This window comes from Mytilus edulis, chromosome 8 (genome assembly GCF_963676685.1).
Source record: "Mytilus edulis chromosome 8, xbMytEdul2.2, whole genome shotgun sequence".
In the NCBI taxonomy this organism is placed as follows: domain Eukaryota; kingdom Metazoa; phylum Mollusca; class Bivalvia; order Mytilida; family Mytilidae; genus Mytilus; species Mytilus edulis.
This window is the reverse complement of record NC_092351.1, coordinates 49161049-49173206: the sequence shown is the minus strand read 5'-3', so window position 1 is coordinate 49173206 and position 12158 is coordinate 49161049. Positions and strand designations below refer to the sequence as shown.

At 32.1% G+C, this 12158-nt stretch overlaps 1 protein-coding gene and 1 long non-coding RNA gene across 2 annotated transcripts; one reads left to right on the top strand and one right to left on the bottom strand.

Annotated features, from left to right (window-relative positions):
* Positions 1 to 1013: 1013 nt before the first annotated feature.
* On the bottom strand, positions 1014 to 11510 carry LOC139485797 (uncharacterized). The gene is made up of 9 exons (XM_071270444.1): positions 11260 to 11510; positions 9482 to 9682; positions 8768 to 8932; positions 7905 to 7970; positions 7311 to 7520; positions 3413 to 3577; positions 2883 to 2948; positions 2340 to 2430; positions 1014 to 1595 (listed from the first exon to the last, which is right to left on the bottom strand). The coding sequence occupies exons 1-9, from the start codon at positions 11321 to 11323 to the stop codon at positions 1340 to 1342; spliced, it is 1284 nt and encodes a 427-aa protein (XP_071126545.1). The 5' UTR covers positions 11324 to 11510; the 3' UTR covers positions 1014 to 1339.
* On the top strand, positions 4023 to 5961 carry LOC139485795 (uncharacterized). The gene is made up of 3 exons (XR_011655400.1): positions 4023 to 4124; positions 4907 to 5034; positions 5628 to 5961. It is a non-coding gene; the product is annotated as an uncharacterized lncRNA (long non-coding RNA).
* Positions 11511 to 12158: the final 648 nt, after the last annotated feature.

The window sequence follows — 12158 nt, the reverse complement described above, 5'->3', positions numbered from 1 at the left end:
TTCTGTGTGTATGTGTATGTCTCAAGTCAGGAGCCTGTAATTCAGTGGTTTGTTTGTTGCTGTTCTACATAAACTTTTTTATTCATTTTTTGTTCATTAATTTGGCCGTTAGTTTTTGTTATTAAATTTGGAAATGAATATGCAACTTAGGTTTCAAGTCCCCTATTAGGCAAAGTTGGCTTTAGATGAATTTGGCTATTTATTTTAGATATTTTTTACATATAGCTCTTCCACGATTTTCGGTAATTATCTATCTTCGGATTTCAAATGTTTGGCTTTGAGCGTTCCTAATGAAGGTAAATCCAGAAAACCGCTTCTGACGAAAGAAATTATTTTTTTGTTGTTTTCATTATTTTTTCTCTCGGTTGAACTGTTTTACCTTAAACTCGGGGCCTGTTATAGCTGACTTTGCGGTATGGGCTTCCACTTTGTGGAAGATCGTACATGTACGGTGACCTATATCTGTTAATTTATGTTTCAGTTGGTCTCATGTGCAAAGTAATCTCATTGGCAATATTAGCACATCTTTAAATCGAAAAAAAGAGTCAATTGAATTGTGTATATCCAAGTAGTTTTGAATTTTTTGTTTAGTTGGCTGTTGTTTCTATTTTTGTGCGGATATCTTATAGCTGTTTGTTAAATCTACAATTCTACGATCATCTAATTCCATTGCTGGAATGTGTGAATTTTCAGAAATGAACATTTAACTTCCCACTAGATTATAAACGACCTTCAGAGCAATCTTCATGTTCATGCTCTGCATTCAAAATTGAAAGGGCAATACGTTGCACCATTTGCCAGTCCTTCAGCCATGTTTCATTGTTGGATATAAGGTAGTTTGAGGTCATCAAATTGAACTTTGTACAAATGTTAATTTTGAGGTGAAGTATTTAAAACGGATGTCAATTCCAAATTTTACTAAATAGGCAAATGAAATAATGTTCTAGATATGTACGTGTATTTTAGTTTTAATATAATTATTAAACATTAACAAATAAAAAAGATTCACAAATAGTAAATGATTTTATTTTTTATGTTTCACAAGGTTGGTGATCATTTGATATTCCAGAAGCAAAAATGCTTAGCAATCAATATCTAACATGGGGACTAACCACAACAAACGATATATTTATATGGTAACCGATGATGATTTATAATAGAATCATTTTTACTAGAAATATTGTTTACACATGTAAAATGCATAACATAAAACTATGTTGATATTATATTCAAACAGATGATACTTTCAGAAATGAAAACTGTTTGTCAACTTAAGTTAAGGTCCATAGGTCCATAAAAATCATTCTATTAATATTGAAACGTGCAGTCCTATGTTGATCTATTTCATCTTTGTACTTTGAGGGGGTCTAGCTTCGATGTAGTTTGGTCTTGACCCAACGTCGTTCGGTAGAATTCCCCCAACAGTGTCAAACTGGCCATGGTTATACATCCTTTCATCATATATGTTACTGTTCTTCTCGTTCTGCATTGTTTCTTCATATGCCGGTGGCGCTGAGTTTACGGCATATTTAGTTTTTGCTTTCTCTGGAACAAAATCGACAGATCGATCTTGTTTGGTGTTTTTCTTGCATATTCTGTTGAAAGTACAAAAAATAACACGTATTTCAAATATACAAACGAGATAAAAAAAAAATTAAACATGCAACTTTGTTGTATTTTAATAGAATTTCTATAATAACTATGTTTTGTATTCGAGATTCAAAACTCAAAACTATAAATTCATACATCTATCGCTGACATTATGCGTTAAACATTATGCGATTTTTTTTCTTCCATGCATGCATAATATGACTCGCCATATGGAATAAATTAGCTGTTACAGAATTTCAAGTCATTGGTTCTCTTTTCTTTTTTTTTTTTCTTTTTAAGTTGTTTCACATTTTGTCATGCTGACGCCTTTAAATGCTTACTTAAAGGTATTAATTTGATTATTATTGACAGCCGGTCGTACAGTGACCTATACAAAGAATCGAGAAACATGAACTAAAAAATAAAAAAAAGAAAATAATGGATCGCTTAAATATAACAAATAGAGAATAACGGGCTATTCATTTTTTAAGAAAACAGAAAAGAAGGACACGCCCTATCCCCTTCAACAACCTCACATATGACTCAAAGTTTTGATTGTTCTTAATATATTTTGAGAGATTGTCCGCTCTTTGATTATAACTAAGGCAATCAGTAGTGATTTCCTATGATTTATTATAAAATAAAATGCAAATATCAGATATGTAATAAAAATTTGTTCTTTTACTTTGATTTTCTCTCTTCCTTATTTTTCTATATGGTCTATAGATTGCAATTCCATTGAAACTTACTGAAGTACGACGATAATCACCAATAATACTGAAATAACAGGTAAAATACAAACAACGGCCCATACAGAACTGTTAGATCTTTCTCCGTCCTCTAAAAAAAACCAAGCAGAATATAAATGAAGTATGACTAAAATGCTCCGCAAAAACCTTAAATATAGTGAAAACTTAAGGGTTTATTTCGTGGAAATCAATTGATAATGATTTCAGAGGTATACGAAAACAGTACACTTAGAAATTAAATCTAATAAATGTCACAAATAAGCATACACTACATTTCCTTTGTAAAGTTTCCCTTTTTCCCATGTAAAGTCTTCCTTTTTTTTGTCCATTCAAATTCTCCCTTTTTTCCATGCACAGTCTCTATATACTTTAATATTTTCGAATATTATATGTTTATTGTGAATGCTGTTGCAAAGTGATTTATATTTGAAGAAACAAAACTAAATGTTTATGCTTTTTGGGAGGAGGAGGAGAGGATGAATATTTTCTTTCGCTCCAACCTCTTTTGTCGTTTTACTGTATTCAATTGAAAACAAATTATACCTTTGTCTGTGGAATCTCGGTCAGGTGGTTTTATAGTAGTAGGTGGCGTAGGTACTGGTAAGGTGCCTTCAAATATAAAACAAAATATCCGCTATTTATCAAACACAATAGTTAAATTACAACAAAAAAATCAATAAAAATTCAAATAAGTTGAAAAGAAATTTCAAATAGCCATGGAATAATCATTTTCATTTTTCTGTTAAATTTAAGAAGGTAAGATGTCTCAACCAAAGGTTGAGTTGTTCTGTTAGTTTGTTGTTGTTTTTGATTTTTCGGTTGCTTTGTATTGAAATCGTCATTATTTTGAAAGCTTAATTTATTGCTTGATATATGACATTTCCGATTTTTTTTTATTTTGAGTAATTCACAAGTCGATATATACTACAACAGATACAAAAGGATGTCGTTAGAAAAAGTTACTTACTGTAGGTCGATTCTAATTTCAAGAAACAAGCGTTTCCTTATTGACCATGTATGGGAATAAATAAGATTTCCTTTACTTCTTTCTTTTAGTACTTAAATCGACTTACCAAAGCAGTAACTAGACTTATCTTCATTTAACTGTTGTAAAAAGTATGTCCTGTAGTTGCCACAGTTTCGTACTTTGATATCATACTGAGCTTCACACATGCTACTCAGTCCAGACTTGCAAACCCACCTATCTACAGTTTTGTCACCAATTTCTGGAATATTCCCTGTAAAATTCAAAAATAATTATCAAAGATACCAGGATTCTTATGATTAGATACACCAAACGCGTGTTCCTTCATCAGTGACGCTCAGATCAAAATAGCTAAAAATCCAAACAAATATAAAGTTGAAGAGTATTGAGGACCCAACATCTCAAAAAGTTGTGGCAAATGCGCCTAACGTAATCTATGCTTGGGATAAGAAAATCCTCGGCATTTCGATCCATAGTTTGGCAAACAATTAATTAATCCAACATGTCCAAGTGACCATATAATTGATATTCATGTCAACACCAAAGTGATGACTACTAACCTGGGATGGTGATAACGTTTTTTAATTGGCAGTCTAATTATCATTGGAAAGTTTCTACCAGAAGATTTTCGATGCTTTGATAGTATCAGCAGCCCAATACTTGCTCCACATGTGACGTTAAGTGTTAAAGTGCGTTATAACCTCATTGGTTGATATCTTTGGCGGAAGTACATGTGATACATCCTCATTCTTTCAATATCCAAGCTGTGGGAAGGTCGTGCTCCACGTGTTGTCGGCAAAGTAACTATATTCTTTAACTTTTACTTACATTTGCCTTGGTGGCTTTATTAAGACCTTGGTGGTCATTTATATATGCCTTGGTGGCAAAAGACCTAGGTGGTCATTTATATATGCCTTGGTGGCAATAGACCTAGGTGGTCATTTTTATATGCCTTGGTGGCAATAGACCTAGGTGGTCATTTTTATGATTTTTTACATTTGCCTTGATGGCAACAATGAATTAAATTAAATACTAGCCTTGGGGGCGTCAAGACCTTGGTGGTCATTTATATTTGCCTTGGCGGCTTCTTGATAGAACTAGATGGTAATGTTTGACCTTGGTGGCAAAAATGTTTTGGGATTTAGACCTTAATAGGTAGTTATTATCAACCTAGGTGGTCAGATATTTGTTATGCCGTGCGCCGGTTAAACGCAGGGCAAAGTGCTATCGCTATATAAAATATATGTGGAAGTGGGGGCTCTGGCCATTTTGGAAAATTGTAGTTGAAAGGAGAATAATAAATTGTTTATAGGGTAAATAGTTTCTTTTGTTACTTTTGACTGTGTTGTCGACTTTTCATTTATTTTTACATCGTACATACTGATAGAAATGCTATTTAAAGACTTTGTTAGAAAAGAATAGAATTATTGAGAAAGTGGAATAATTTAGTGTGACATGTCACTTGATATTCATGTTTTTATCGGAGTGATGTGTATTGAATTATAAGGTGTCTTCGTCGAGGTCCGCGTTCAGCGGTCTGTTTGATTGTACATAGAATTGAATAGAATGTTTTTGTTTTCAGATGGTGTTACCTACAGCTTTGACAGGGTGACGAATGAAGGAGAAGTAATATGACATTGCACGATGATTCATGTCAATGAATTCGAACAACCTTTTTAAAAGGAAAGGATTTTTTCTAATCAGAATATGGTGAGAACAAATTACAATTGAGGTAATGTTTTGATTTCTGAAAATAGGAAAATAATGAATGGGAAAAATATTGATACTACACTAAATTATGTGTGTCTGTGTTGAGAAAGGCAGAAGATGCCAATATGGCACGGTACTAAAAAAAAAATAATAAAAAAATCTGTGATGGAAGCAGCTTTATGTTCAAATGAACCTATTTAAAAGTAATGCTAATAATTTTTCCGTAATTTCATGATGTTTTCTATTGATTGTGTATTTAATTTCATTGATGTGTTGAAATATGTCACAAAAATCTTTTTGTCATGGGAGATTAAATAATGGTTGCAATGTTTTTGTTTTGTTTTGTTTTATCTAAATTAATAAATAAATATAATGTTGAATGATTTTGTATACTAGTACAAATGTATACTTAAATTTTATGTATCATGGTTAAATTTTTTAATTTAAATTTCTTTGTCTACAATTCGAGGGACACTGATTCCCTAGTGGTTTTCCACGTGGATTGTAGGCAAAGGGATTATTCCTTTTCAAAGTGTGACTAATGCTGTCTTTAGTACAAATAAACAATTTGTTATTGGTTAATATATTTTCAGCAGACATGTGAAGAATCGAGTGGAAATACAATTGTCAATGTTCCTGATTATGAAGTAAAGAGTGTGTTTGATTCAACAACAGTAAAGAAAGAGACAAGCCAGCATAGTTTACACTTGGAGGTTAAGTCCCTTTGCTTACAAGCTTTCCACATGCTGAAGATGTTATTAGAATAATGACAATGTTCATTTTGATATGAGTTCATTGCCTTAACTCAACTTTTAAAAGTCCGTATGTGGTCAAATTCATGAGAATTTATTGAATTATGAACGATTTATAAAGAACTGTTTACATGCATCTTTAAATGTTTAGAAGTGTTTTAACATAATTTTAAAAGGAATAATATTTAATAAAAGTGTTGAATTTGTTTTGAGTATTGGGAATACTATTCCTTAAGGGAAAGCCTTGCTAGTGGTGTATTTTGAGATTGGCCTGCAAATATGCTGTATGGACTATAGAGTTTTCTATGCCCATAACTTAACATGAACTGGATGCAAGATTATATCAATCACTGAGGATATGTGTATAACCTCATTGGTTGATATCTTTGGCGGAAGTACATGTGATACATCCTCATTCTTTCAATATCCAAGTGGTGGTTGGTTTAAGGGCTATGTTTGGTCAGGCAATACATATTGCCTGTTTGGGTTGATGAGGTTCTTGATAAGTTCCCCCCTCTCCCACCCATAAGTACCAAAATGTGGATATGTTTTTATATTTATATTTCAATATTGGTATTACATGTATGCATTTTGGGTTGATGAGCACGAGACAACATTAGAAAAACATGAGCATTACCATGGGATCATGTTGACAAAACAAACCTTCGCTTTATCGATTTTCAAGGGAAAGGACAATTAGGGCAAGTGTATTGGCATGTTTGTGTTTGCTTTTTCATTACAATGGTAAAAATAAGATTATATATCTCTGATGACAAAATTTTGATTATAATGCTTCATTTTATGAGCTCCAGAGTAGTTTTATAACTGAAAAACAACTGTGCACTATATCTAGTGAGCTCTTCTGCATTGCATTGTGCATGGTAGTCCACATTTTGGTTTCTGAAACGTTAAGATATTATCTTGTATTCGGTTCTTTCCTCTAGAGTTTTCTATGCCCATAACTTAACATGAACTGGATGCAAGATTATATCAATCACTGAGGATATGTGTAAAACCCTTTGTACTACATTTATATTCAGTTATAAGTCATCACACATTAGATACTTTAGAACTTGTATTTTATGAAAAGAAAATGAAATTGAAATAGCACCAAGTTCAACGCAGAAAAAAGTAGACGGGTTCCATTAAAGAAATATTTATGCTACTCCCATAGGGCAAAGAGTTTCAGCTCTAATAGTGCAATTTATCTCTCGTTGTTAGAAAAAAAACATCGATATTCTGTTGATATTAAGTAATATTGCAATCGAGAAACAATGACAAAATTGTGACTATGACCGATGGAACTTATCCGTTGTCATCTGTAAACAGATTTATTCAAAATAACGCATAATAAAATTAATAATTGCATCTGAAAAACAGGTTCAGAAAAAGTACTGTCCATTTTGATACTGTCGCTTACAGTGATAACAAATTGAATGCTTATTGATAATATTTGTCGTCAGTAGCTATATATATAGAATTTACATATGCATTGTATATTGATATTTTACACATTACAGTTACCTTGCATCCATAGCGGGTATACTGTACCACAATGCATCATAGAAACACTTTGGTTGACTATGTCATTTCCTGTGACGCTGTCAATTCTGTACCATCCTGTTATCAGTCGACTGTCGTCTATTGCAGTATCATAATCATTAAGACTATAGTTTGAAGACCTCTTCACCTCCATTCGCAATACTTTGTAGTTAACACTTTGACAAGGATCAACTACAATAGATCGAAGAACAAATACAGATTATTCCAAAAGGCTTATTTGGAATAGAATATTGGTTGAATTCTGTATGGTGATCGTTACACTTCATTCCAAGGTGATAGTCTGTTAAACATATCGAAGTGTACAATGTTGTAAGGTGTGGATGGGATGCAGAGAGGGAAATAATGGGCAAAAGATGCTGAATAAAGGGTAAAAAAATAAAGGATGGAAAAAAAGAATAACCGGGAGCGATTAGCTTCCAACAGGAACAATACATATTTTGGTATTGTATTGGCGTGAATTAGGAAATGTTTACAAATCAGTCTTGAATTCATTAATAGCATGTTATATTCCTTCATTCTTCAGAAGATAGCGTATATTATCATGTCATAACTTACATTCACATCCAGGAGTAAATCCACCATTATCTGAGGTCTCCCCTTTTGGACATTTTGTTTCTGTCCCTGAATAAAAAGATAATATAGATCTTTAAAGGATGATTTAAGATTGATAAAAATAAATAGATGTTTAATTTCAGTAGTTCATACTATTATATGGTTAAATACGATGAAGAAGTATAATCTCAAAGGCATATACATTTTTTTTGTTCCTATCATTTATGTCACTTGGTCCCTGGTTGATAGTTGTCTCAACGTATGCCAAATCTCTTCTTTTCAGATACATTTAATTTATCTACAAAATACTCATCAGTGACACTCGAATAAAAAAGGTAAAAAAAGGCCAACTCTTGAATTTCATCTTGCAATTATAAAAATGCTATATAGACCTGTGACCTAGAACCTTTCGTTCGTTTGTTCGTAGCTAATGTTAGTCCATATCTACATATTCTGTTTAAAGGGGGTCAAAGTAGTTTCTCCTAGGCTTAGATTCAATGGAAAACAAAAATAACATTTGAGGAGATCCTGATTGAGATATTCACACTTATGAGTTTCAGGGGCGGATCCAGCCATTTTAAAAAGGGGGGTTCCCAACCCAGAGTAAAGGGGGGGTTCCAGCTTTATGCTCCAATTCAAATGCATTGATCGGCCAAAAAAAAGGGGGGGTTCCAACCCCCGGAACCCCCCCTCTGGATCCGCGCCTGAGTTTGATTGTCAATGTGTTTTATTTGCCTCTCTTTTCCAAATTGTCAAGTATTTTCTCACTTCACCCCCGAACACTGCAAACTGTGCAGATTTACTGATATGAAAATGCAAATACTAAGTTGAAATATGACAATATTGTACACGTAAACAATACTTACCAAAGCAGTACGCCTCGTAGCACCCATGTGTGTGCGTAAGATTATAAACATAGTAATCTCCACAGTTCTTAACCTGGATATCATATGAGCTGATACAACATCCTCCGTTGTAGTTACTTGCACAGGCAGTAACATTAGACACCTCGCCAACAGAAGGGTACGATCCTATAAATTAAGAAGCCAAACTAATATAGCATTTTTTTATACAAATTTTTTTTTTATGTTAGAATTCACTTTTGAAAGGTTTTTGTAGATCATCATAATGGAGCAAATTTTTTTTAAATCGCTTATTTTAAAAGTCCTACTTTTTTTAACAAGCAGAGGATGCAAACATGGTTATTTGGATCGAACGAACCAAAACAAAAATGGGGATTTATAAATAGCCAAGAGGAATTAGTAACTTGCAGTTGAATCATTAGATTTTATGACCGTTCAGTTCATAAAAAAGCATATACATGCATGTATTAATTTTACATATAAAAATGTATCGTAAGTCAACAGATAAGTCTAAATATCAATATATTTTGTAGTATTTGATTGCCTTTATATGTTCAAGAAGATGATTAAGTAAGTAAGTAAGTTTAGAATATTTACTTTTCCCCTTCTCGATGTCTAATAAAAAGCTAATTTATTAAACAGAATGTGTTACAAAATAATTGCTTCATTCAAAGTTATCTTTTGAATGCACCCACAGTTATTTACATTGTAACATACCATTCATCCATAAAGTGGAGGTTGTGCCACATCTAAAGCCGCCTTGTATACACTCTGTCGGCATCGTATTGCCTGCCAAGCTTATTGGACGGTACCATCCGGAAGGTAGGAAATTGTCACAAATTCCTTTACGGATGTCATTTGCTACAGATCTTTCCCATTGATTTAGTTCTATGTAGTTTCCTTCTAAGCATGGATCATCTACTATATAAAATATGTTAAAGTTGCTCATTTTGGAAAAAATTGTACTTTAAATTTGATATATTTAACTAAGAATTTAACTGAACATGCGATTCGCGATATAAAACTGATGTTTATGTTGAAATCCGAGGCTAAATATGAATTCAAAATCATAAAAAGAGAAGAACGCTGAAATAACAAGGAAGTTTATAAATATTGTATTGAAATAATGTTATTTTAAAGTACTAACAAAAGAAGACAATCAGAAACATATTCAAATCGTTTGCTGTGATCGTCGTTGAGTTAAAAAAAAAAATGAAAATGTATGATATATATATTTGTCGAATAAGAATGACACATCTTCATCGATTTAATTGTTGAGAAAAAGTAAAATCACGAAAATACTGAACTCCGAGGGAAATTCAAAACGGAAAGTACCTAATCAAATGGCAAAATCATAGGATACAACACATCAAACGAGTGGACAACAACTGTCATACTCCTGACTTGGTACAGGCAATTTCAAATGTAGAAAATGGTTGATTAACCTGGTTTTATGCCGCTAAACCTCTCACTTGTATGACAGTCGCATCAAATGAGTAGTCCGGTAAGGGCCGATTTTGGCCTCAAATTTCAGGGTTCATCTAACGAAATATTTTTGACACTTTTTAAACACTTGAGTGTCTATTTCAATTGATTCAATTAGTTTATGTAAAAGATTTTAACTGATTAAGTCATTAAAAACGCTCCGATTCAAGCTTAAGTATGAAAAAGCTATCAAATATGCAATAAATCATCACTTTTCAGATGGTTTTTGTCAAAAATGAAAGTGGCCGCATCCGTGTTCACCCTCAACCTTTATATGTTATGTATTATCATTAAATACGACTTACATTTCAATATTATGAATGAACACGAATGCGGCCACTTTCATTTAAGACGAAAACCGTCTAAAATTTAACTAAAATGCTAAAATTGTGAAGATTTCAGTAATTTAGCATGACTTAATGATGTTTGTACCCGATATATGTGCATTGTATTGTCAAAATCAGCCTATATTTGTGTAGCAGAAGCATTCTTCTTTCTAATAAATAACTCAATGATTAAATTTTCACAATTTTGTAAAACTGCTATATTTTGTGGCCAAACAGGGGTCTTACTGAACCTACTCCTTTAATAATATTGGTAATGATGCGTGAACAAAACAAACAGACACAATAGGTAAAAATGTCAAACATAATGGTAAAAAGTCTAATTCGGTAGATCACATCCGTTAAAAGAGATCGGGAACGGAAAATAAAGTAAACCATTGATTTAGTTCCATGTAGTTTCCTTCTACGCATGGGTCATCTACAAAATAAAATATGTTTAAGTACTGTATCTCATTTTGGAAAATTTGAACTTTAAATTTTATGTTTTTAATTAAGAATTTAACTGAACATGGAACCCCCCTTTTTTTACGATCAACGCATTTCAATGGGTTCATGCTTGAAATAGTACAAAAAAAGAAAGGCTCGAAACCCATGCCCCCCCCCCTTTAAATTCTCCTCTGCTAGTTAAACATATTAATAGAGCTAATGTATTTTAAAACATCTTACCTTGTGAAATAACAACTGTAAAAACAGTAAAAAATGAAAATAATACGAAAGTAGTTATCCACATTATTATAGATTCATTGTGTAACAAATGTCAAATAGATTATATAAATAATGATAGAGCTTTAAACAAAAAATCCGATATTTTGTTTTGTTCTTTCTTCCTTCTAATTCAATTGGATCGCTAAATTTAACTGAACAATTATTCCTTTAAACAATACATATATTGATTTGAATCATTATTTTTAAATGATAAACGCATGCGTAGTTGTTAGTACAAATGCAATTTAAAAATCTGTTTTATTAAATGTATGTCTTCACGGGTGATGAACATGAATGCAAAGATATGAATAAGATGTTTATAAAGAAAAAATGTTTGGCACAATTGGTATATATAATATACAGGGGATATATAACATGATAAAAACACAAAGCTGTGATGTTGTTTTTTTTTAATTTCCGTGTCAACGTTTAAAAAAAAAAGTTACATATTACTGTTACTCAATGCTGATACTTTATACTGAAACGATATTTGTGAAGGTTGCAAATAGTACTCCGATGTTTAATATCAGCTAAAAAGGAAGAAGTTGGTGTTTTTCCTTCATATTTTTCTAATTTTTCAGTGTCGAAATTTACCAAGAGGTACTTACTTTGAATAAATAAAATATAAACAGCAATAACTGTTCTTTTTCTAGATTATGATATTTCAGCATTACACGAGAAACTCTACACAAAAAACAATACGACAAAAGGAAGGATTTTTCTTTCCCTATAGTAAATTTTCCATTTTGAGATGGTGTTGTTCCTTTGACACCTTCTTCGAATATACATGTATCCCAACTCGTTCGATATACTCTTGTCTGTAATTTCAATGAGCGTAATATATGTATTACTTATAAATT

Excerpts from the sequence above, each read along its gene's own strand:
- LOC139485797 (XM_071270444.1), bottom strand. The coding sequence starts at position 11,323 with ATGTGGATAACTACTTTCGTATTATTTTCATTTTTTACTGTTTTTACA. Across the intron at positions 7,971-8,767 it reads CTACGAGGCGTACTGCTTTG|GGACAGAAACAAAATGTCCA; the intron begins GTAAGTATTGTT and ends CTTTTTATTCAG. Across the intron at positions 7,521-7,904 it reads ATTTACTCCTGGATGTGAAT|TTGATCCTTGTCAAAGTGTT; the intron begins GTAAGTTATGAC and ends GATCTATTGTAG.